Raw genomic sequence first — 25577 nt, 5'->3', positions numbered from 1 at the left:
CCAGTATAGGTTAGTCAGGTACAGTTGCCCCCAGTACAGGTTAGCCAGGTATAGGTGTCCCCAGTATAGGTTAGCCAGGTACAGTTGCCCCAGTATAGGTTAGCCAGGTACAGTTGCCCCAGTATAGGTTAGCCAGGTACAGTTGCCCCCAGTTTAGGTTAGTCAGGTACAGTTGCCCCTGGTATAGGTTGGCCAGGCAATCTCTTCACTTCCTGTTTCTGCCTGGTGCTGTCCCCAGACTTCAGCCTCCTGAGGAAGTTGCCTCACTTGGCATCATGGGCGGACCAGGTCTGCTTACAGATTAAATACAAAAACTATATCTTAATATGTAAAAAAAAAATCAGGAGTTTGCGATTCTTAAAACTGGTTTTCCTTTTAGTGAGAAGCTGTGATGCGGCACAAGCAAGTTTCACATTGTTGAAGTTATGCTTCTCCAGTGACAGTCAGCCATGGACACTCACACTGAGATGTCACCAACACCGGGGGAGAAGTGTCCCTCCTACAGCACTGCCAAATCCTGGGTATCTCGTTTCAAGACTGGCCATTTCACCGTTGAAGATGAGCTCCGCAGCGGGTGCCCTCCAACGTCAACTGACCCGACAACCTGCGATCTCGTCCATGAGATGATTATTGAGGGCCGGCGAACATCTGCAGAAAGGATTGCCCAGATACTGGACATCTCACTGAGGCCCGACAAGATATGAGAGATAAGCTACATCCTAATAACAAACTGGGGGAAGCATGGTCTGTTTGGCCTTGTTCACATTGCGTTCCGATCGTGTTAGCATTCATGTTGGGCGTATTACGCTTTTTTTTTTTTGCAATTGCCGGCGATTTCTGTACATTGTGCGTTATTGGTAAGCGTTTCTGTAAACACCTTTTTGGACGTTTTGTGATTTCTAAGTATCCTAGGCCTTATTATTAAAGGGAAAAGCACCTAAAAATCCAAGAAACACTTCACATTTAAATTGACAGGGAAAAAAAAACGCCCACGAAATCGCTGGCAAAAGCGCTTTTTCTAGCGCTTTGCGCTTTTCCTATACCTCCCATTATTGCAAAATTGCCCCGAAAATGGTCCATGCTGCGCTTTTCAGATCAGAAAACGAATGGAATGTCCCAATCTGAACTAGCGCATAGGAAAGCAAAAAAAAAGGTTTATTTTTCCCGTACCACAAACATGCAAACAAAAAAATTGGTGGACGAATGAAAATCCTCCCTGAGTAGGGGCAGGGACGGATCAAGACCAAGTTGTGCCTGGGGCAAGGTCGGGTTTTGGCGCCTAAACTGCCATTCATTTTGCCGCCTTTTTAAGAATTCAACAAACTGCGCCTGGGGCAAGATACCCGATTGGCATCCCCCCCCCCCAGATCCGTCCCTGAGTAGGGGGTATTCCTATTGGTCTGTTTCAATCCCATGGGCAGCCCCAGCAATATGTACGATGGCCTGGCGCCCTCTGTTTATTGGGTGCTGCAGACTCCTAAAATAGCCGTCAAAGCCACTACTTCAATAATGGCCAATAGTGGCGCCTGAAAAATTATGTTTTTTAATTTTTCTTGTGGTGGGGGCAGCAAATGGCAGCAGGGGGGTTGGTTAAGGTTAGGCGTGGGGAAGGTTAAGGTTAGGTGTAATGCTGGGTACACACTATGAGATTTTCTGGTCGATTTACTGTCAGATCGATTATTTCCAACATGTTCGATTTGCTTTTCGATCGTTTTCCGAGCATTTTCCGATCGATTTCCCATTACAGTGCACGGAAATCGATCGGAAAATGCTCGGAAAACAATCGAAAAGCAAATCGAACATGTTGGAAATAATCGATCTGACAGTAAATCGACCAGAAAATCTCATAGTGTGTACCCAGCATAAAAGGAAGGGTGTTGGGGGCAATTAGGCTTTGGCGTCAGGTAGGGTGTTTGTGCGAGGGGGGGGGGGGGGGAAGGGCAGTTAGGGTGAGGCATCAGAAAGGGTGTTTGTGCACAGGGAAGGATTAGGGTTAGGCGTCAGGTAGGGCATTAGGGGGGAGTTAGGCGTCAGGGATCTGTGTGACAGTAGGCTTAGGTTTAGCTATAGTCAAATATCGGTATTGAATACCGTAAATACACCGGTATTCTATTATCCAATTTCCTGAGCACCCAAATTTCTAGGCGCCCTTTTATTACGTATGCCCGTAGTGCATCCGTCATATTGTGGACCCAAAGGAAAAAGAGAAAACCCAGCATGCTCTGCAACTTCCTTTGTGTGGCAGATGTACCGAATAAGAGCCAGAGAAACTGGGGAATGTTGTTTTATGGATAAGAAAACTAAGGCCACATACACACATCAGACCATAGTCTTTTGAAAATGAAAGATCACAGACCAATCTTACCACCCTTCATGTAGTATGAGAGCCATACCTTCACAGTATTTTCTATGGAGATGAAGGGCTCGTTTCCACTATCGCGAATCTGCATGCGTCCAACGCATGCAGATTCGCACATGTAATGCAAGTGAATGGACGTGTTTCCACTGTAGCGTTTGCGTGGTGCGTTTTTATGAGCGGTGAAAAAACGCACAAAAGAGCCAACGAATTTGCCTGCTAGTGGAATGCATGCGAATCGCCACTAATGTATTTAATAGGGAAATCGCATGCGTTTTTTTACGCGTTATTTTACGCGATTACGCATGCGATTCCGCATAGGAACCAATGTAAATTAACACAGGCAGTGACATGGTTAAAAACGCACATAGCCTAACCTATGCGAAATCGCATGCGTAATCGCGTAAAATAACGCGTAAAAAAACGCACCTGCATGCGATTTCTTCTGCGGTGGAATCCAGGCGATTCCGCACCGCTACAGTGGAAACGAGCCCGAACTCCCCATCAGACAGAAATCTTACCCCCTTCCATGTAGTATGAGAGCCACACCTACACAGTCTATTCTATGGAGCTGCACTCCCCATCAGACAGAAATCTTACCCTCTTCCATGTAGTATGAGAGCCACACCTACACAGTCTATTCTATGGAGCTGCACTCCCCATCAGACAGAAATCTTTGCAAGATGCTGCACACACAGATGCTGTACAGACACAAAAGATCAGTATCTGCAAAAGATCTGTTCCTGCCAAAAATCCATTCCTGCAAATTGCAATGATAGTCTATGAGATCTGCAGATCATCATACACACATGATTTAACTGACATTCATCTGCAGATCAAGCAATCATCTGCAGATCTGAAAATCCACCCTGGTGGATCTGATCTGCAGATGAATGTCAGTTAAACAAGGTGTGTATGATGATCTGCAGATCTCATAGACTATGAATGCAATTTGCAGGAATGGATTTTTGGCAGGAACAGATCTTTTGCAGATACTGATCTTTTGTGTCTGTACAGCATCTGTGTGTGCAGCATCTTGCAAAGGTTTTTTTTTCTGATGTGGAGTTCAGCTCCATAGAAAAGACTGTGTAGGTGTGGCTCTCATACTACATGGAAGGGGGTAAGATTTCTGTCTGATGGGGAGCTCAGCTCCATAGAATAGACTGTGTAGAGTATGGCTCTCATACTACATGGGAGGGGGTAAGATTTCTGTCTGATGGGGAGTGCAGCTCCATAGAATAGACTGTGTAGGTGTGGCCCTCATACTACATGAAGGGTGGTAAGATTTCTGTCTGATGGGGAGTACAGCTCCATAGAATAGACTGTGTAGGTATGGCTCTCATACTACATGGAAGGGTGGTAAGATTTCTGTCTGATGGGGAGTGCAGCTCCATAGAATAGACTGTGTAGAGTATGGCTCTCATACTACATGGAAGGGGGTAAGATTTCTGTCTGATGGGGAGTGCAGCTCCATAGAATAGACTGTGTAGGTGTGGCTCTCATACTACATGGAAGGGGGTAAGATTTCTGTCTGATGGGGAGTGCAGCTCCATAGAATAGACTGTGTAGAGTATGGCTCTCATACTACATGGAAGGGGGTAAGATTGGTCTGTGATCTTTCATTTTCCAAAGACTATAGTCTGATGTGTGTATGAGCCTTAAGAGTGATTTTTTAACTTTTGGATTGCCTGGTTAGCATCCTTATTACTGGTTTACCAGATAAAAGTAAAGAATTGGTTTTTGATTTTATGCCCGACAGTTACACTTTAATGCCCTCTTCTTGCCACATTTTCTCCAGTGTGACCGCAGACAGCAATCAAAACCTCTGTTCAAAAATAATTTGAAAGACATGTGTGTCTGGTTGTGTTTCAGCTCATCCAGCAGCTAACAGACTACCGCGGTCTAGTCCACAACCTAGCGCTGTTATTACTTGCCTGAATAGGTGATATTCTGATCGATGGAGCATAAAACGACTGTCGGCACTTGAGGACAAACTAGAGGTCTACTGGGGGACAATGAGACCATCACTGGATGTGAAAGCACAATAGTCCTGAAAGATGAGCTGGGGGGAGGGGACGCGTCTTTCAGCCACACCAAAGAGTCGTCGAGTGACATTGCGGTCTGACCCCGCTGTCGCCAGATCCGATTATCAGAGATGACAAGGCGATAGGAAACGTGACACGCGGTAAAACCTGCTTCTGCCATCCAAGGCCAATAAAGAGAACCTGTCACCAGGCCACGGTGTCAGGGCTGGAATCCACTAGAGCGATTTTCTGAGCGTTTAGGGAGCGTTTCAAACCGTTAGCGATTTCCCTAAACGCTCAGCTAATGTTAGATGGGCCAAATTTCACTGGAGCGATTGCGATTACCAAATTGCAAACGCAGGACATGCAGCATTTTTTGATGTTTAGCGTTAGCGTTTCTGCAATGTAAAGTATATAAACGCTGGCATAATCGCTCATCAAAACCTGCACAGAGCGATTTTGCTAGCGTTTTGAAATGACTGCACACTGTAAAAAAATTTAAATTGAAAGGACCAATCAGAATTTAAAACGCTAATCGCTACACAATTGCTGGCAAAAAGCTGACACTTTTTAAAAACGCTACCAAAAACGCTCATGAAATCGATTGCAAACCGCTCACACAGAACGCTAGCGATTGCGATTAGCGATTTGTAGTGGGTTCCAGGCCTGACTGACCGAAGAGTCGATGACCTGTCAGTGCAGAGGGAGCTTGTGACATCACACGCAGTGTCATCCGTTCCTTGAGAAGGGATAGGCCAGATGCCCCGAGATGAAATAGCGAGCATTATGTGGGCGTTGTCCATTAGTGTATATGACTAATTTTCGCTTCGCAAACACTTTCGTGAATTTAAAGATGTACTTGCGAAAATGAACGGAATTCAACACAACATGAATAATAGTAAAAAAAAAAAAAAAAAAAAAAAACATTTTGTGTTAAAGTGGACATTGGCGAGAATATTTGTATTGTGCAGTTTGCAAAAACTCTGTTTAATTTCACAAAAATGTCTCCTCTGGTGCAAATTGATGGAATTTGTGATGAAAACACAGAGTTACGCGAGGTCCACGTTCGGCTGTGGGGTTTATTGGTCGATGAGATACAAATCATTCTGACAATAAATAGTGATGTCAGTCTCTATCGATGCCGCATGGCAGGGGTGTGTGAATCCCAAAAGGCATCTCTGTAAATCATGGACCCCTCTCTGCCAATCCCTCCAGCTCAAACTCCTCACCCTGTCATACTAAGCTCTGCATAAGCTGTCCTCTTCTTACATTTCCTCATTAATCTCCAGATACCTCCCCCCCGGGACCTTCGCTCCTCCCAGAAGACCCTCTTGTCCTCTAGCTTTGTCACAACCTCTCACTTCGGCATTCAGAACTTCTCACGAGCATCACCTCTTCTTTAGAACTCTCTCCCAGAGCCTATCCTTCATGCTCTGACTGAGAGACCCTGCCAAAGGCTGACAATCTGAAGGGCAGGGGTAGCATTGGAGGGTCACTGCCTCATCTGCCAACCCCTGTGTCTCCTCCCCTAATGTCTACACCCCACTACATTATACGCACACAAGGGCAGGGACCTCCTCCTAGTGTTTCCTATTTTGCTGTAATTTATCATATGAACATGCACCTGTATTGGTCTCAAACCCCACAATGTATGTATTTTGTATTTCTGGATGTTCTGATTGTACCTCTCACATATCTATGCTCCCCACGTTTTGTTTTGTACCATGTACAGCGCTACTGAAGATGTTGGTGCTATATAAATAAAAAAATTAAAATCATGTGCCAGTCAGCTTTGAAATTTATAAGGGGTTGTAGGAAAATGATGTTTAATACAAAGACAAATGGACTCAGCTCAGCTCAGCGACAACGTAACCATGGCAATAGCTTAAAACAGACTCAAACATATTTTTTTAACTACCATTTCATCCAGCGATCTGCTGAAAAGAAAATACAGAGAAGGATAAAAGGCATTTTTTTTCATATTCATGCATTTAGGGCCCATTCACACTAGAAGCGCTTTTCTGAGCGTTTTGTGATTGATTAGCGTTTTTTAAAAATCTGTCCCATTCACTTTCATTAACATTGTGGGAAAAATCGCTGCGATACTTCAAAATTCTGCGATTTTAATTAAAGAGAATGGGAGCGATTTTAAAAACCGCGAATCAATCGCAAAACGCTCAGAAAAGCGCTTCTAGTGTGAATTCTAAGAGTGGCGGAGCTCTTGAAATTCTTGCACAGTTTGCTATCACAGTCTGTGAAGGGGAGGGCTGAACTGTGGCCCAATCAAGCTCTACAGTACAGCAGAGTGCTGCGAGTTTAGCTTGAACCGTCAGCTGCTGACCTGCATTGTCCTATCAGTAGACTGGGGGAGGGGATTTTTCTTGCAGTGGGGTGGAGTCACATAGTAAGACAAGCAGGCTGTTGTTCCAGCCAGAAACAACAGCCTGCTTGTCTTTTTATGCAAAGTTTATGTAAATGTAATGCAAATAGTATGCAAATTAGAATCAGGCTGGTCTAAAGCAGCAGGAAATTGCAACTGTTTGGCCTCGTCCCAAGCCGATTACAATTTACATTATATTTTCCTGCAAGCTGCAATCTCATTAATAGGGATGATCAATGATAAGCAAATATTTCCAAGTTTGTGCAAATTTGTCAATTAGTATGCAAATTTATGCAGCTTGAAAATTGGACCAATCAAATCCCACCCAGGTTTAAATTGATCGATCCATTTTCAAGGTACATATATTTGCATACATATTTACATAAATTCAAATAATTGCATATTATTAATTATCCCTACTCAAGGATCATTGACCATTAGACTATCTTAAGGCCTCTTTTCCACGGACTTTTGAACTGTGTGCTCAGCAAGCAGTTGCCAGGCAGCAGCGGGCAGTTGCCAGGTAGCAGTGAGAGTGAGAGGAATTTCACTGTCCATCATCAACAGTCTGTGGAAAAGAGGCCTAAAGCAGTCACTATTTCCTCGCATTTTCTGCGTATGATTTCCTGTAACTATGAACCTGCGCTTGCGATTTTTCAGGTTTTCTGCCAGCTTGCATTTTTGCAATTTTTGGTGCACATTTGTAAGCAAATTTTTCAGATTGCAATTTTTTGTGTGCATAGCAATACATGATTTAATTTATATGAAAATGTATTGCATTAACTTTTTACATTCGCCTGTGATGTTTCACAGAAAACTGTGATTTTTCCCAGTGATTGTCATTAAACCCAGCACATCCTACACAAGGAAAAAAAAAGGCAAAGCCGTGCAATTTAACGCGGACAAGTTGCAAAATACAAATCGTACACGATTGCACGAAAAATGTGATTTAGATAGCAATACATCAGATGTGCTGCGAATGAGATTTCGCTAATTGCACATGAACTCTAGTAGGTGTAAACAGGGCCTAAATCATCGGGCCAGATCATGCGAAAATTAATGTGGGTCGTATTTTATCCGTGCTGCTGACTGCCTCACCGCCGTCCAGCGCTAAGCCACAGTCTACATTCTCAATTTAAGGTGAATTAAACAGACTGTTTCCCAAATTATCTTTCATCAGACTACAATCGCCGTGGCCCGATGCAGAATTATACAGCCACGCCGTTTGTTTTCACGCCTGAAGCGGGGGATGCCCCCCCAGGACCTGCGGTGACACACATGTGGCACACGAGGGGTTACCAGGCGCTATGAAGATAAATGCGCGCATCAAGCGATTTCGCTCCCCTGGGAAACGCGGCGGCGTGATGTCCACAGACAGCCCTGAAACCCAGGCGGGTGAAAACCGAGCGACGTGCAAAGAGGGGTCATTAAATTGAAGCCTTGCAACAATCGGCCACTAATTGCGCCATCTGCCAGTTCTCAGCAGGATGCGCCATAAACGGCTCCCCTGCCAGCCTGCCTCAATTTACGGGTCACAAACATAAAGGAAAATATCAAATTAACCTCCAGATTAGACGTTCTCACTCCCTCCCCAAAAAACAAACCGCCCCTGACGAAGGCCAAAATGTTTTGAGCATCGCACAGCCAATAAATTGTTCCGCTAAAAACATGGAGGACCGACAAATCGAGCGTGGGTTGTAAAAGATTTCTTCACCCGATACTGATATTCCAATAACGGAAACCAGCGAATAGCCTGCCGTCATACCTCCCAGTGGTGAGATCTCTGCGCTCCTAAATCTCCAGCTCTGCCCACCTGCTGTGCTTTCAGAAGGGGCTCTCTCTACCCCCTGCTGGGAAAAATTCTATCGTTCGAAGACTCCAATGGTGAGATCTCTGCAGTGCCAAGTTCTCAGCTCTGCAAACCTGTTACACTTACACTTTTTATTTTAGTTTACTCTGTAAACTAAACACAAAAAACAACCAGTTCCAAGCTGAACATATATGTCTATTTAGGCAGGTCTGAAATCTCCCCTCCAGGCAAAAAACATCATGGATCCCTCCTGCTCCCAGTACAGGAAAAAATATTGGTTAGTGTTTGAAAATAACTGTAAGTACCTATTTATTTTTTTATTTATTTTGGGGGGAGGGGGGGAACTGTACTTGTTTCGTGAATAATTTATTACAAGCATTGAAGAGCGCAGTGCATTTTGGGAGGGGAGGGGCAGAACTAAGGCGTATCTCTCCCAGGGTTGCCAAATCTGATACTAATTAAGTTATGCAAGTTCTGGGGCTGATACAGGGGCACTACCGAAGGTGCGTACACACATGCGACTATAGTCGTTTGTAACGATCGTTCCCCGATCTTTACCAACGACGATCGTTACAAAAAACGAACCAACGACTATTAAGGCAAACGACGAACGAGGCAAATCGCTACAAAACAAAGTTCTGTCTTGGCGGATTTTTACCACCGACGATCGTTAGCAAAAGTGGTACATCGTTGGAAACGATCGTTCGTACCAGGCTGGACATGCGCATTTCACTTTTTCTCCAAGGAACTTCACAATTTTATGCGCAGGCGCATTAAGTGCTTTTACGTGGTGTAACGTTCGTTCTAACGATGTGATCGTTACACACTTTTTACAACTAACTTTACTTCGGTCGTTCTTTCGTCAATTAAAAGTTTGTTCGTCGTCCTCAACGAACGATCGTTGTCGCATGTGTGTACGTAGCACTAGACTCCACCGAACTGGCTCAGAAACCTGTATAATTCATACGTGTCAGTAATTAAAAACGTTGCATCGACATCACTGATCTCACAGTGCCAATTAACAGTACAATTTTTCTTCAGATTCTATTTTTGATGTGATTTTGTGATTTTTTTTATGATCGACTTGTTTAGAAAACTGTGCCGTTTGTTTTGCAAATCAATGTGACACGATTCTTTGGTTGATTGGAAAGGAAAAAATATTGATCCGAAAGTTGGATTTTAGGATGGAATCTGAATGTAAAAATGTCGTATATCGTTCCGTTGATGAGATCAATAATTGCCTTACGATTTTGATCGTTCAAATCGTGCCGAAAGATCAAATATGAAGGAAAAATCTTTACACGGATCAATGAAGGGGGGTGGTGCAGATATTGGGAGGGGGAGGGGACTGCAAGGAGTGACAAGTGTCACATGACCACTGACAGTGATGTTAAAAAAAAAATGGTATTTACAAAGATTTTTAAACATTTTATCCTATATTGTTTGTTGTTGTATCGCTCTCTTCCCTGATCTGCTGGTGTGTGGCCAGCTGCAGGTAGACAAAACCTTTCAGGCTGGGCTTGGGACACAACTAAGTCGCTACAACGGCCAGCGGTGCCAAAATCATTAAGCATCAACTCTTTTAACTAACGAAAAGGTCTTCAACTACCCTCTGGAGGACGCGGTCTGAGAGCGCATTAACGTCTGCCTGTGATTCCTCCAACTTTTCCATTTCATTATTAATGAGGAGGATATTAGCTGTAACTACAGTTCTGGCGCCCGCTAGTAACCCCTTACAGGCCTGCTGGTCTCATCAGATCCCAGGCTTCCACAGGGTCAAACCGGGCAATTGCCTAGGGCCCCAAACTTATTAGGGGCACCACAAGACAGTAAGGTCACAAGTTTACTGTTAGGGCCCCATTTCACCTAAAAAACGTCTGTGGTCTCTCATCCAAATAACTGTAGCGTCAAAGTAAGAGGACGGACAAACAAAAACTCAGAACCAGTGACGACTATCTGTCTACAAATCGTGCTTACTAAGAGTTCTGGTGTCTTTGCAGAGTTCATCTGATAACACGCGGCGATATATAGAGGATGCGACCGCGACTGCTAAACTTTCTGCACCGACAGCACCACCGCGATAAATCACTCCAGATAACAATCCCAGCTCGCAATCCAATGGAAAACATAAAAGAAAACGATTCTAGAGCAAAAATGCAACCGGAGCCCGATCTGGACATCAGATGCCGGTTGTCAGTCGTGTCTGGTACAATCTGCGACCCTCACAGAACGTGGCAGCAGACCGTTACCCGGGGTCAGTACAGAACACTGGAATGACGGATGCCAAATGCCATTGAAGGTGATTTTGGCTTCTGCTCGGATATCTGAACGAACTATCCGCTCGGATTTCAGATGGCAAATCCAAGTTTGCTCGGATAGTCTATTCGGATTTTTTAAAAAAATATCCGAATTGCTATTCAATGTTCGGATATTGGAAAAAGTTTGGATTATCAGGGTAGTTCGGATACCCGAAATCTTGCTGAGCAGCACTGGGTAGCATAAGCATTTAGCACCTTGGAGGCAAGACATAAAATGTTCTCCAAAATGAGATGCCTAGGGAAAAGGACTCTCCGTTGCTCTGGGCAACCGCAGCACACTGGCTCCAGTTTTCTGTGCCTCCGTCTCTATAAATAATTACAAGTAGTCTGTTCTGAGAGCCTAAAGCCTGGTACACACTTTCAATTATGATTGGCCAATCTCTGACCAATGTTACCACCTCCATGTAGTGTGAGGATCAACAATTATTAAATACTATGAGCAGATTGTGTAGGTAAACCCTCATATTACATGGAGAAGGTAATATTGGTTAGTGATTGGCCAATCATAATTGACAGTGTGTACCAGGCTTCAGGGTGCACACACATCCAATTTTGATTTTAGCCATGATTGACGATTTTTACCACCTCTATGTGGTATGAAAGCTTACCTACAGGATCTGCTCATAGTATTCAAAATCCGCTGGCCTTCATCATCCTATTTGGAAGTGGTAAAATTGGCCAATCGAAATTGGATGTGTGTACCCACTTACAAATTCAATGCTTTGGGATAACCTTGTTTTGAAAAGCCAACTTTTCAGATAAAACTACTGGAAGAAGATGAAGCATCATTTTATAGTCTACACAATAAATCAAGATCGGGTTATGTTACTTTGTACAGCGCCACAGAATATGTTGGCGCTTTATAAATCAATAATAATAATAATGTACAGAGAGTACAGCAGGATTGTTACAACGGTCATATCACAGTTATCAGAAGAGGCAGAAATGTAGAAATATACACCTAAAATATTACTATAACATTTCTCATCAGCAAAATACAGTCCATGGAGTTATCAAGCTCCCAAAACAATACTTTTTGAGATTTTGTTTCCTGTTTTGTTTTTCAGGCCTTCCAATAGGTGGCAGTATCCAGATTCCCCTGCTCTGCCTGTGAGCAAAGGAGGCGGAGCTTAAACGTAAGCATGTCCCACAATTAGCTGTTCCCTCTGACTGTTGTACTGAGGAATCGAAATCACTAGTAAACTCCCGATTCTCAAAAGAACCAGGGCTGTGGAGTCGGTACAAAATTAATCCGACTTTGACTCCTCAGTTTATTGAAATCACCGACTCCACAGACCTGTCCACAACCTTCACAGAGCGCCTGTCACCCAAAGCCTGCGAACGCACGCTACAACCGACACACTAAGCCACCGCCCACAACTGCGGTTTTCTGTGTTTTCAACAGCATTCCCTGAGCAAGTGAACAGCAGTTTAACTGCCAAAATAGTAAGATACCAGCCGACCTTCCTACACATTTGCACACTGTTTTGTCAGTTAGGGCTCGTTTCCACTATCGCGAATCCGCATGCGTCCAACACATGCGGATTCGCACATGTAATGCAAGTGGATGGGCCTGTTTCCACTGTAGCGTTGTTGAGGTGCGTTTTTTTCAGCGGTAAAACAAAAGAGCCAACGAATTCGCCTGCGAGTGGAATGCATGCGAATCGCCGCTAATGTATTTAATAGGAAATTCGCATGCGGCTATTGTATGCGAATTTTCATGGGAATTCGCATGCGAATTCACGGCAAAAAAACGCGCAGAAATTTTAACAGCGGTGGAATCCAGGCGATTCTGCACCGCAATAGTGGAAACGAGCCCTTAGACTTTGCCTCTGCTATTCAGGAAATGCTGTTGAAAACACAGAAAACCCTGAGAATCCCCCATGAGGAGATGGACTGGCCCAAAACCTGTTGGTTCTGTCAGATTTTAACTGCCTACTTTTTTTGCGATACTGACTCTTTAATGCGAGAGATGGTCAAGGAAGGAGTTGCTAATATTTCCAGCTAGCCTTCAATTTGTCTGCAGCTTGGAAATGGGCCAATCAGAACTGACAGGGAGTTCAACTGATTGGGCTGGAACCCACAGGAGCGCTTTTGGCAGCGTTTTGGCAGCACTGCGATACGCTAGCACTTTGCCAAAACGCTGGGCTAATGTTAATGGATGGGGCAACTTCCACAGGAGCGTTTGCGTTTCCCAGAAACGCAAACGCAGGACCTGCAGCATTTTGGGATCGTTAGCGCTTCAATGTAAAGTATTGAAACGCTAGCGGAAACGCTCATCAAAACCTAAACTGAACGGTTTTGCTAGCGTTTTGCAGTTCAGCACACTGTAACAAAATGAAAAATAATTCACAGGACCAATCAGGATAAAAACGCGAAACGCGAAACGCTACGCAACCGCTGAGCAAAAAAATACAATGTTGCAAAACGCGACCGAAAACGCGCATGAATCCGATTGCAAACCGCTCAGACAAAACGCTAGCGGTTGCGTTTCGCGTTTGCTGATTTCAGTGGGTTCCAGGCCTTTGGGACAATTTCAGGCCGCATACAATGTGCATGCAAGCCCTAATTATTGGCATGTCACAGATCACATCTCTCAATTATATACCTCTCAAGGTGCGTACACACATGCGACTATAGTCGTTTGTAACGATCGTTCCCCGATCTTTACCAACGACGATCGGTACAAAAAACGAACCACCGACTATTAAGGCAAACGACGAACGAGCCAAATCGCTACAAAGAAAGTTCTGTCTCGGCGGATTTTAACCAACGACGATCGTTTGCAAAAGTAGTACATCGTTGGAAACGGTCGTTCGTACTAGGCTTGACATGCGCATTTCACTATTTTTCTGTGAAACTTTTCATTTTTATGCGCAGGCGCAATAGTTGCTTTACGTGATGTAACGTTCGTTCTAACGATCAGATCGTTACACACCTTTTAAAACTATCTTTACTCAGGTCGTTCTTTCATCAATTAAAAGTTCATTCGTCGTTCTCAACGAACGATCGTTGTCACATGTGTGTACGTAGCATCAGACTAGGCTACAATAGGAATCTGGATACAACCTGCAGGGCATAACTGCATTCTCTGCCTGCAGCTTGCAAGCAAATTTCATGCAAATTTTATGGCATTAGATCATACACATGCACTTTCTGTCCTGTATCTCATATTAAGGGTAGGAACACACTAGGCAGAATCGCATATACGTTTCCCATAGCACATAGTAGAAAATGCATATGCGATTCTGCCTAGTGTGTTCCTGCCTACCCTAAAGGGACCCATACACTGGTTGATTTCACAGAACGATTCGGTCGAATCGAACGGCTGACGGCTGCAAACCGATGCACAATCGAAAGGCCGAACAATCAGTTTGCGGCCGATTTCGATCGATTTGATCTATCTGACAGGATGGAAAATCTAGGTCTGGTGCTGGCAGCAGATCTATGGCCCATAGAGTTGCATTGGATCTAATGGTGCAGTAATGCATTTAGATCGATTTTCAATAGATTCCCAATACAATAGATTTCATTCTGAAATCTATTGGAAATCTGTTCCTAGTGTGTGGCACACATCAGATACTTTCCTGTGAAATTCGACCTGACAGGCATTTGACAGAAATCTATCCGATGGTTGAATCTGCTGCAGATCTATCAGTGTATGGCGACCTTAAGGGCTCTTTCACACTAAGACATTGCGTTTGATGCGACGTAAAGGTTACATAACATGCCCCTAACGCAACGCTTGTTAGTTTTGGTTGGACGTTATATTGAACTGCGTTATGCGTCTCTTGATGCGTACTTTTTGACGCATACTGATAGAACAAAAATGGCGCACGCGGCACATTTTTAAAAAAAAATTAAAACAGTACTGAGCATGTGCAAACATTGTAACGCAGCTAAATACGAGTATAACGCACAGCACGCTGCACTTTCATTTAACTTGCAGCGTTATACTCCAACGCAACGTGGGCACTGTGAACAGCCCATTGATTTTTCATTACTGTGAGTTGTTCTGCGTTAGGGGCTGCTGTAATGTGCGACTTTAACGTCCTGATGTGAAAGCAGCCTAAATCTGTATGCAATCTGGAATAATTATCATCTCAAGATAGCAATATTGGCTGAATGAGATTTCACAGGGAGCCCCCATGACTTCACTGCGCCCTAAGCAACTGCCCCTATTGCCTTCCCCTCCGTGCTAAAGCAAACAAAAAAATAAGGTTTTAGAAATGTAGCTTAAAGGGAACCTAAACTGAGAGGTATATGGATTTTTCCTCTTAAAATAATACCAGTTTCCTGACTCTCCTGCGGATCCTGTGTCTCTAATGCTTTCAGCCACAGCCCCTGAACAAGCATGCAGATCAGGTACTCTGACTGAGATCAGACTGGATTAGCTGCATGCTTGTTTCAGGTGTGCGATTCAGATACTACTGCAGCCAAAGAGATTAGCAGGACTGCCAGGAAACTGGTATTGTTTGAGGCTGCATTTCTACTTGTGCGGTGCGAATCGCCGTGGTAAAAATTTCGCATGCGGGTCTGGATGACAATGTATGCGAATTTAACCATGGCAGTGCTGGTGTGCTTTTCCATTGTTTCTATGCGAATTCGCATGAAAATTCGCATACCCAAACCTCATGCGAATTTCCTATTAATTACATTGTATGCGATTCGCATAGCGGTATGCGATATGCGAATTCTGATGGCTCTGCCATGCGAATTTTTTCTGCACAGAAAAACACAAAGGAATCCTGACAAGTGGAAACAGTCCCATTCACTTGTATTGCGATGCGAATTTGCATGCGAATTCGCGATAGTGGAAATGGGCCCTAAAAGGAAACATCCATATCTCTCTCAGTTTAGGTTCCCTTTAAGCTGATGCTCATCTGTGAGGCTCTGCAGCTTCACTTACATACATGAAGAGGATAGAATCTCTTGGTTCTCCATTAAAGCGTGAGATATTTTCAGCAACATGTGAGATAAGTTATGGAGTTAGGGGACGTACCTGGAGCCCCTTGGACAGGGGGCAGAACAGGACCAGGTGCACCAGTCTTCTCAATTTCCTCATCCTCCTGAATCATGGGCGCCCCACACGACGGTCAGATACGAGGTGACCCCCTCAGGTCTGGTTCATGGAGATACAAGGCGGTCTTCGTCCATCATTTAAATTCCAACGTTTAAATTTCACGCCTGTTCCAAGACTGTTTGGGCTCCCTTTAGTGTGCCCACCTTATCGTGGTCCCCCACAAAGGCTGCCCCACTTTGCCTTCTCACAGTGGTTGGGGTTTGGTGGGCTTTGGCAGCAGAGGAACCGACGTTTCCCTCATCTCAGCCAGGAGACCCCATTTCTCGCAGGCGTTGAGCGGTTGTGGCGTTTGCAGTGCACTCCAATGAGGCTGTCTGTATTCAGAGCACACAGTCGCAGGAAATGTTTATCTCTGGTTATCCGGGGGGCTCCGTCTTCCCTGCTCAGATGTCTCCTGGGTCTGATTCGCTTTCTGCTCACGGGGGGATTATGGTTCTTTTCAACACTCTCCCTTGGGAGAATATTTTTTCAATTTGGTGCACCCAGGGGTCTCTCGGTCTCGGCTGCCAGGATCGGCTCCTTTGGGGGATCGTTGGGGATGAACATGCTACAAATGCCCTTTCTGACCCCGATGCCTTCCCAGATACCTACACATCTCTTCTCACCCCCATCACCTCATTTAAGTTCTTCATCACCCTGTGGCTCCCTTCTCTGCCCAAACCAATCAGAGCTGTTCCCGGGTTCTATTTATGGACCCCCCAGATGTCCTACTGTCCTTACAAGGTTCAGGTTTCTCCCTGAAGCACCAAAACAACCAGATCTTTTTCAGGTCCAAAAGAAAATGCTTGGAGTTATACCCCTGAAGTCTTTTTGGTGATGCCCAAAACCTCCTCTCTCGCTTGTACACCTGTAAGATCACCTACTTTGTCTGAATGAGTCCTAAGGAGATTGTCCATACATGGGGGCAACCTGTTCAAACCACTGAATGCCCTTCTAATTAATTCAGTCTTCCCACACACTGCCTGCTTCCCCCAAACCTACTGCAGCTCCCTCACCCACTCAGAACTCCAACAATCCCTGATCTCCTCACCTAGAATGCCCTGTACCATCACCGTTCTCACCCAGGACAACCCATACTGTCACTGTCCTCAACCAGGACACCCTGTACCCTCACTGTCCTCAATCAGGACACCCTGTACCCTCACTGTCCTCAATCAGGACACCCCGTATCCTCACCGGTTTTATCCAGGACACCCTGTACCGTCACATTTCTCACCCAAGACACCGCGTACCCTCACGGCTTTCATCCAGGACACCCTGTACTCTCACAGTTCTCACACAGGACACCCTCTACCGTCACAGTTCTCACCAAAGACACTGCGTACCCTCACAGGGTTTCATCCAGGACACCCTGTACCCTCACAGTTCTCACACAGGACACCCTCTACCGTCACAGTTTTCAATCAGGACACCCTACACTGGCACTCTGCTCTACCAGGACACCCTATACCCCCACCCTGATCTACCAGGCAAGCCTATACCATCACCCTGTTCTACCAGGACACCCTGTACCCTCACCCTACTCTACCACAGGACACCATAACAATCAGGACACCCTGAACTCTTCAACAAGATCCCCAGGACCTACCTTGCACATGTTTTTTTTGCCCACAAAACCCTACATTGCTCTTCACCCCTCACCCAGACCCATAAGACCACTCATTTTACAGATCCCCTTTTAACCCACCTGGAACACACCGTTCACCTTCTTCCCATCTAGATCACCCTGGTGATCCTGTTCTGACACTATTCACCCTCCGCTCAGCATGCGCCCCCGCACAGCACAGCTGGTACACCCTCCAATCGCCCAGGACACCCTTTGTACGCCCGTCTGCCCACCCAGGAGACAGTGCTCTCTGCACACAGGGCTGTGGCGGTGTGTGCCCCCCAGGCGAGGGTCTTCAGCTGAAAGGCTCCATGATGATCACAGCCCCCTCCTCCTCTCTCTCCTCCTCTCCCTCCCCGGCTGATAATAAAGAGTAGGCTGAAGATTATCTCTATCACAGTCGGTGCGATGCTACCCCCAGCAATGGTGGTCTCCTCGCTGGGCTCTGCCTGGATGCTCCGCACGTTGCACCATCAGCATCAGACGGTCCTCTGATCCATCCTCATCCTTCCATCCACCCACAGGGGCTCTGCTACACCCCCTTCAACCCAGATACACCCACAGAGGCTCTGCTACACCCCCTTCCACCCAGATACACCCACAGGGGCTCTGCTACACCCCCTTCCACCCAGATACACCCACAGAGGCTCTGCTACACCCCCTTCCACCCAGATACACCCACAGGGGCTCTGCTACACCCCCTTCCACCCAGATACACAGCTCTCTGCTACACTCTCAGCCTCCCCTATTCACACTGCTCTGCTCTGCTGCTTAAGGGGAGGTTTCCTGTCTGCCGACAGTAAGCCAACCACAGCAAGAGGAGGGGCAGAGAGAGCATTCCCAGCCTCAGCTGCTGCAGAACCTCTCTCCTGTCACTCATGCAGCCTGGTAGAGGGGAGAAGCGGCTGCACATTACCTGCCTCAGCTGCTGCAGAACCTCTCTCCTGTCCCTCATGCAGCCTGCTAGAGGGGAGAAGCGGCTGCACAATACCTGCCTCAGCTGCTGCAGAACCTCTCTCCTGTCACTCATGCAGCCTGCTAGAGGGGAGGAGCAGCTGCACAATACCTGCAGCTGCTGCAGCACCTCTCTCCTGACACTCCTGCATCCTGCTAGAGGGGAGGAACGGCTGCACAATACCTGCAGCTACTGCAGCACCTCTCTCCTGACGCTCCTGCATCCTGCTAGAGGGGAGGAGCGGCTGCACAATACCTGCCTCAGCTGCTGCAGCACCTCTCTTCTGTCACTCATGCAGCCTGGTAGAGGGGAGGAGCTGCTGCAGCACCTCTCCTGACACTCCTGCATCCTGCTAGAGGGGAGGAGCGGCTGCACAATACCTGCACCTGCTGCAGCACCTCTCTCCTGTCACTCCTGCAGCCTGCAAGAGGGGAGGAGCTGCTGCACAATACCTGCAGCTGCTGCAGCACCTCTCTCCTGTCACTCATGCAGCCTGCTAGAGGGGAAGAGCACAGCACAATACCTGCAGCTGCTGCAGCATCTCTCTCCTGTCACCCATGCAGCTTGCTAGAGGAGAGAAGCGGCTGCACAATACCTGCAGCTACTGCAGCACCTCTCTCCTGACGCTCCTGCATCCTGCTAGAGGGGAGGAGCGGCTGCACAATACCTGCCTCAGCTGCTGCAGCACCTCTCTCCTGTCACTCATGCAGCCTGCTAGAGGGGAGGAGCTGCTGCAGCACCTCTCCTGACACTCCTGCATCCTGCTAGAGGGGAGGAGCGGCTGCACAATACCTGCACCTGCTGCAGCACCTCTCTCCTGTCACTCCTGCAGCCTGCAAGAGGGGAGGAGCTGCTGCACAATACCTGCAGCTGCTGCAGCACCTCTCTCCTGTCACTCCTGCAGCCTGCAAGAGGGGAGGAGCTGCTGCACAATACCTGCAGCTGCTGCAGCATCTCTCTCCTGTCACCCATGCAGCTTGCTAGAGGGGAAGAGCACAGCACAATACCTACAGCTGCTGCAGCATCTCTCTCCTGTCACCCATGCAGCTTGCTAGAGGAGAGAAGCGGCTGCACAATACCTGCAGTTGCTGCAGCACCTCTCTCCTGTCGCTCCTGCAGTCTGCTTGAGGGGAAGAGCTGCACAATACCTGCCTTAGCTGCTGCAGCACCTCTCTCCTGTCACTAGGGTTGCCAGGTCGGCTGATGGAGAAAACCGGACAGGGGGTGGAGTTAGGGGCGGAGTCAGAAGCGCACTTTTATGTAGAGTGGGACTAAGCAATGGGCTTTTTAAAAAATGTTTTTTACAGTATTTATATTGCACTGACATCTTCTGCAGCACATTACAGAGTACATAGCCATGTCACTAACTGTCCTCACCAGTACATGCACATAAGAGACCACTTTTCACCAGTAAATGCACATAATAAGAGACCGCTTTTCACCAGTAAGGGCTGGTGCACACCAAAAACCGCAAGCAGATCCGCAAAACGCTAGCATTTTTTGAACCGCTTAGTGTCATTTTGATAGCGCGGTTTTGGGGCGTTTTGGGGGCGTTTCGTGTTTTTTGCGTGCGTTTTTGCAAGCGTTTTTGGAAGCGTTTTGCGTTTTTCAGGAAAAGAGGTAGAAAGACCTTAAACAAAGGGTTAAAGTGCGATATATTGATGACACATGTGAAGCACATTGAGCAATTGAAGTAAAAAACCCAATATAAAAAGGGTGGGGTCCTTAACAACATTGTGGGTTAGTTCAGGAGAGGTGACACTGTGGTTTGGAGAGAAGAGTGACTTTTTTTGGAAAATGTTTCCTGATGTGCTGTTATTGCTCTGTGTAGCAGCATATATGAGACGTAGGCCAAGGACAAGGAGATACTGGGTGCATCCCATGCTACAAGAGCGGCGCCGGAAGGGTCAATTTAGGACCCTATATAGAGATTTGAGGCACCATCCAGAAAAGTTTTTTGGCTACACCCGCATGTCTGTGTCCAGGTAAGAATACTTGTCACTTATTTTTATCATGGGGCTAAGTATTTTGGGGAGGAATGAAATTGGAAGCACTTTTTGGCCCTTAGTTAACTGTGTTTGACTGTAAACAGAAAAACAACACAATAATCAATCCGCTGTATACATAAGCTAACCAAATAACTGTGATACTTGATCCTGGTGTGTTATGTATTCAATGCCTAAGGCCTCCATCTAATTTTTCTATAGGAGTAACTACTATATTATATATCCATAGTTTACCCAAAACATTTGGAGTATATTATGACCTTACATACTCCTGGTGCATACTTCATTAAGTATATGGCAACAATCAGCATATGGGACACAGTAATGAAGCAATGTTTGAACAAAATCTTTCGTGTTAATGTTTTGTTCTTCTGTGCAAAGAATATTTTGGACATGTGTTGTCCATACTTTGCTTTCAGCAGCAAAAGTAATATGTCACAAATGAAAAATGTTTCTGCAACAAACAGTAGATCTAAAGATAAGCATGCTCTTTTTTCCTAGTTTTGATGGCCCTTTAGCCAAACTGAAGGATGCCCTTCGCCGACAAGACACTAACTTTCGCCTAGCAATCACACCAACTGAGCGACTCCTCATAACATTGAGGTAATGTAAACTAAGATCCAAATCTGAGCATTGAACAATAAAATAAAATGTAAAACTACAAAAAACTAGTCATGTTGTGATAGCAAATCACACATACTACCAGGGCCCTGATTGTAAGCATGTGTACCTGATTCAGCATTTGTATGAGGCTGGCTGTGCGATGTTAAATCAGTGTACACTGTAGAGTCACTGTGCATAGATGATGTTTGAAATCGCATACCTTGATCAGGGCGCTGAGGTGGAGGCATAGAGTAATGAGGCTGTTGACCATATGGCATGTTATGCATATGCATTGGTGGGTAGTGGGGTGGGTCATAAATGTGTTGCATATGGTAAGAGAGTTGTGGGTGTGCATTATATTGTTGGCTGGAAGCAGGCAGGTGTGGTTGCTGCAAGTAGTTGTGCACATTGTCATCTGCACGGCTCTCAGGTAGTAAGAATCTCCCCAGGGTCTCAGAGATGGCATGTCTGGCTGCCCATTGCTTATCAGGAGGCACTTTTTGTAATAGTGGCACCAAACTTAAAAGATACTGTGTGCATGGCTCTTTAAGTTGTTTCATTTCATCCTCTCGCTTCTCCATATGATCAACAGCCTTTTCTATTGAACTAATCAGCTTCTGGTCGTATTCAGCCCTGCTCATACCTCTTCCTATTCTCCTGCCTTGTGTAGCTACCCTCACACCTCTACTAGACCTGACAGTTGTGCGTGTCCGACTACTCGCTGGGCTGTGTGGTGTGTGATCTGGCGTAGTAGAGTCACTGTCTTCCAGTGTAGCTGTGTCAACATCCTGTGTAGTGTCTTCTTCAACTTCCACATCACTGGTGGTGGTAGGTGGCACCTCTACATCGTCCTCCTCAGGATCTGGTGGTAGGCTATCTTCAGTCCTTTGGAAAGGGGAAAGCACAACTTTAGTTCATGGAATAGTGACCATGGATGTCACAGCAAATATATGGGCACAATGCGATGCATCTTTCATTGCAAAACAATAGCAGTAGCCTGTCTATTTTTCCCATTATTTGTGTACATAGCTTTTAGGCACAGCCCCTGAGCAAGCATAGAGCAAAACTGGCCTGAGTAAACTAGCACTGATTTTGGTAGATGTGTGTTACAGATGTGTGATGCAGACACTACTGCAGCCAAACATATAACCAGCACTGTCAGGCAACTGTTATGTTGGGTAACGAACAGTCCACATTCCTGTCATGTAATAATCATTTTAAACTGGACCTATGCCATCCTTACATTAAGCTACGTCCCCCAATATATTTGGTAGAGTGATGGCAGATTATGCGTTCCACACTACTGAATTGCATTGTGGGCCTACTCCTTCCTTCACTGTTCTATTGGCGAAGTTGACAAACATTGCAATAGGTTAACATTTACGCCATACTTACTCAGCCGGTTCATGATGTTTTCTTAAAAATTCTAATATGCCACAATATTTATATTTTGTTCGCTGCGAACTTCCAGACCCACTTTTGGATTCAAGGTATTGCTTTTCAATCTCCTTTTTGTAACTGTCTCTGACCGACTTCCATCTTGTCCGCAGGAGGGCAACTAGGAATAAAAATAAACATACATGTTATTTCTTTTCTTTTGCAGATTTCTGGCAACAGGGCATTCATATGCAGCACTTCACTACCAATTCCTCATGGGAAGAAGTACAATCCGATACTTAGTTTTGGACACCTGCAAATTGATCTGGAAAGTACTTCAACCGGAATTTATGCCAACTCCTGACGTACCTATGTGGGAGGCTAACATGCAGCTTTTTTGGGAGAAACATGATTTCCCTAACTGCCTTGGAGCAGTGGATGGGAAACATGTCAGACTGGTTATGCCTGCATTCACTGGCAGTCTCTATTACAATTATAAAAAATTATTTTCACTAGTGCTCATGGCTGTTGTGGATCCTAATTTGAAATTTATCTATGTGGATGTTGGGGCTTACGGAAGTTCCCATGATTCCTCAGTCTTCCAGCACAGTCGATTTGGCGTGAAGCTTCGCACAGGCCAGATGACTTTACCACCACCACGCCCCTGGCCTGACACTGTAGAACCACCTTACCCCTGTGTGTTTGTGGCTGATGAGGCCTTTGCACTGTCTGAGCATGTTATGAGACCGTATGCACAGAGATAAGAAAGTAGTCTTTAATAACCGCCTGACCAAAGCCAGACAAGTAGTAGAATGTGCTTTTGGAATTCTGGCAAACAAATGGCGCATTTATCACACTGCTATAAAAATGCAACCAAAGTATGCTATAATAGTGGTGAAGGCAACATGTATTTTGCATAATTATGTGAGAACACTAGATAGCATGACCATAGAGGAGGAAGAGGGGGATCTTTCAAACAGTGCTCTTGTCACTTTACCACCAGCTACTTTACGTGGTCCCATTTCTGCCATTCACAACAGAGACAAATTAGCTGATTATTTTGTGCCATAACTGTAAGAACTAAAAAACCTGCAGGCTGCTATTTACTTACATGACGAGATCAGTATTATTGTGCAAATAAACATTCTTGAAACCGTGTTGTATGTCTATATCATTCATGACACTCTAAAGTGGCAAATAGCGCCCTAATAATACATGTGAGTACATACACACACATGTACCTGCTGTTTATAAGGAGAGATGGCTATAGAGAGAACAGCTTTGCCAGAGACCTGTGATAATGAAATTTCTAATTGTTTAATTACTCATTTAGTGGAGGGGTGATGATATATTGTCTGCAAAGTGCTGCATGAAATCAATAAAATACAACAATTCTGTACACATATACTTACTCTTAGAATCCTTGCCCTTTTGGCTCAAAGTATTCAATTTTTCTCCAAGAAAATCTTTTGCAATGCTGCTCCAGATTTCATGAGCCCTTTGGTGGTCTTTATATCCAGGCAAAGACTTGTCATAAAGTTCTGGGCTGTTTTCAATCTTAATTATCAGGTTTTCTGTGGTAAACCACTTTGCTGCCATCTTCCTCCTGCGCAGTCTAAAATCCCTCATGCAAATCTGCCACACAGGAAGCACACTTTGACCTGGAAGTGCGCATTCTTGAAAAAAACGCATCCGCATCAAAATCCGCTTGATCAAGCGGTTTTACAGGCGTTTTGCGTTTTTCCTATACTTAACATTGGAGGCAGAAACGCATCCGAAATCCAAAAAATGCCTCACCCAGGCATTTTTCGTTTCTGCAAAACACCTGCCGCTCTGGTGTGCACCACCCCATTGAGATACATTGACCAAGCAGATCCGCAGCCGCAAGCGGATCTGAAAACGCCCAAAAAGCCGCTCGGTATGCACCAGCCCTCAATGCACATAATAAGAGACAGAGCAGAAAACTATTACAAAACTGGAAAACTATGCAAATAATGCAATGCATTTATGGCGTTTTTGCACAGTGAAGTGGTCGATTTCTTGCGGGAAGTTTTAAAATTTATTTTTTTTTTCCCACCAAAATTTTTTATTGAGAACAATAAAGTGGACATACATAGGCATAAAGTTAAAATATAAATCTGCGCATACATGTATGTACACATTTTGAGCAAATATAACAAATATAACAGTATAACAGTATAAATTGCGTTGTACAATAGTATGAATTCAAGTGTAAAGTATAGTAAGCAGCGGGCTCAGGCGAGATTGAATGAGATTGAAAGTCACGCCTGGACTATACGGAGGGGAGATAGAGCGGAGCCAATGCACACAAAGAGCGGAAATACAACCAGAGAATTATGGGTCACTCACTCACCATATCTCCAGACTCCTGACCTTACCTTGCTTCCTTCGCAGATGCAGAATCGCATTGCAAATGACGTGAGTGACGCACGTCATGCGTGCGTTGGCAACGCAGCGTTGGCGTTGCCGTAGCAACGTCGGGCAGCGCGGGCTTGGGGGCGGTACTTAAGCTGGCGTAACTTACGCCGCGTAAGCTGGCTGGCTGTGCCTTTGACTGACAGCCAGGCAGCGAATCAGCGGTCGCGCAGCGCTGGCGGACGGGTGGCGGCAAGTGGCAAAAGGCATAAAACCGGACATCTTAATTGTCCGGTTTAACATGCCTTTTTGGACAGGACACAGCGGCCAAAAACCGGACTGTCCGGTCTAAAACCGGACACCTGGCAACCCTACCTGTCACTCATGCAGCCTGCTAGAGGGGAGGAGCGGCTGCACAATACCTGCAGCTACTGCAGCACCTATCTTCTGACACTCCTGCATCCTGCTAGATGGGACAATACCTGCCTCAGCTGCTGCAGCACCTCTCTCCTGTCACTCATGCAGCCTGGTAGAGGGGAGGAGCTGCTGCAGCACCTCTCCTGACACTCCTGCATCCTGCTAGAGGGGAGGAGCGGCTGCACAATACCTGCACCTGCTGCAGCACCTCTCTCCTGTCACTCCTGCAGCCTGCAAGAGGGGAGGAGCTGCTGCACAATACCTGC

The 25577-nt window shown here is 45.7% G+C and overlaps 1 protein-coding gene and 1 long non-coding RNA gene across 4 annotated transcripts in view; one reads left to right on the top strand and one right to left on the bottom strand.

Moving 5' to 3' along the window:
* DIPK1B (divergent protein kinase domain 1B) overlaps positions 1-25577 on the bottom strand; it is a 395039-nt gene that overhangs the window by 154361 nt on the left and 215101 nt on the right. Inside the window, exon 1 of one of the 3 annotated variants that reach the window (XM_068249129.1) lies at positions 15891-18133. The exons of the other annotated variants lie outside the window; for them this stretch is intronic. Within the exon in view, the coding sequence (XP_068105230.1) occupies positions 15891-15953 (63 nt within the window). The 5' untranslated portion in view covers positions 15954-18133. Of the gene's footprint in view, positions 1-15890; positions 18134-25577 lie in introns of those variants that run through there. 3 annotated transcript variants of the gene reach the window in all.
* Positions 20335-23675, top strand: LOC137527974 (uncharacterized). Its single transcript, XR_011023249.1, has 3 exons — positions 20335-20517; positions 21057-21141; positions 22745-23675. It is a non-coding gene; the product is annotated as an uncharacterized lncRNA (long non-coding RNA).

The sequence above is a fragment of the Hyperolius riggenbachi genome, chromosome 8 (genome assembly GCF_040937935.1).
Source record: "Hyperolius riggenbachi isolate aHypRig1 chromosome 8, aHypRig1.pri, whole genome shotgun sequence".
Classification (NCBI taxonomy): Eukaryota; Metazoa; Chordata; class Amphibia; order Anura; family Hyperoliidae; genus Hyperolius; species Hyperolius riggenbachi.
Note: the sequence above shows the minus strand (reverse complement) of the source record. Positions and strands in the feature narration are given on the sequence as shown.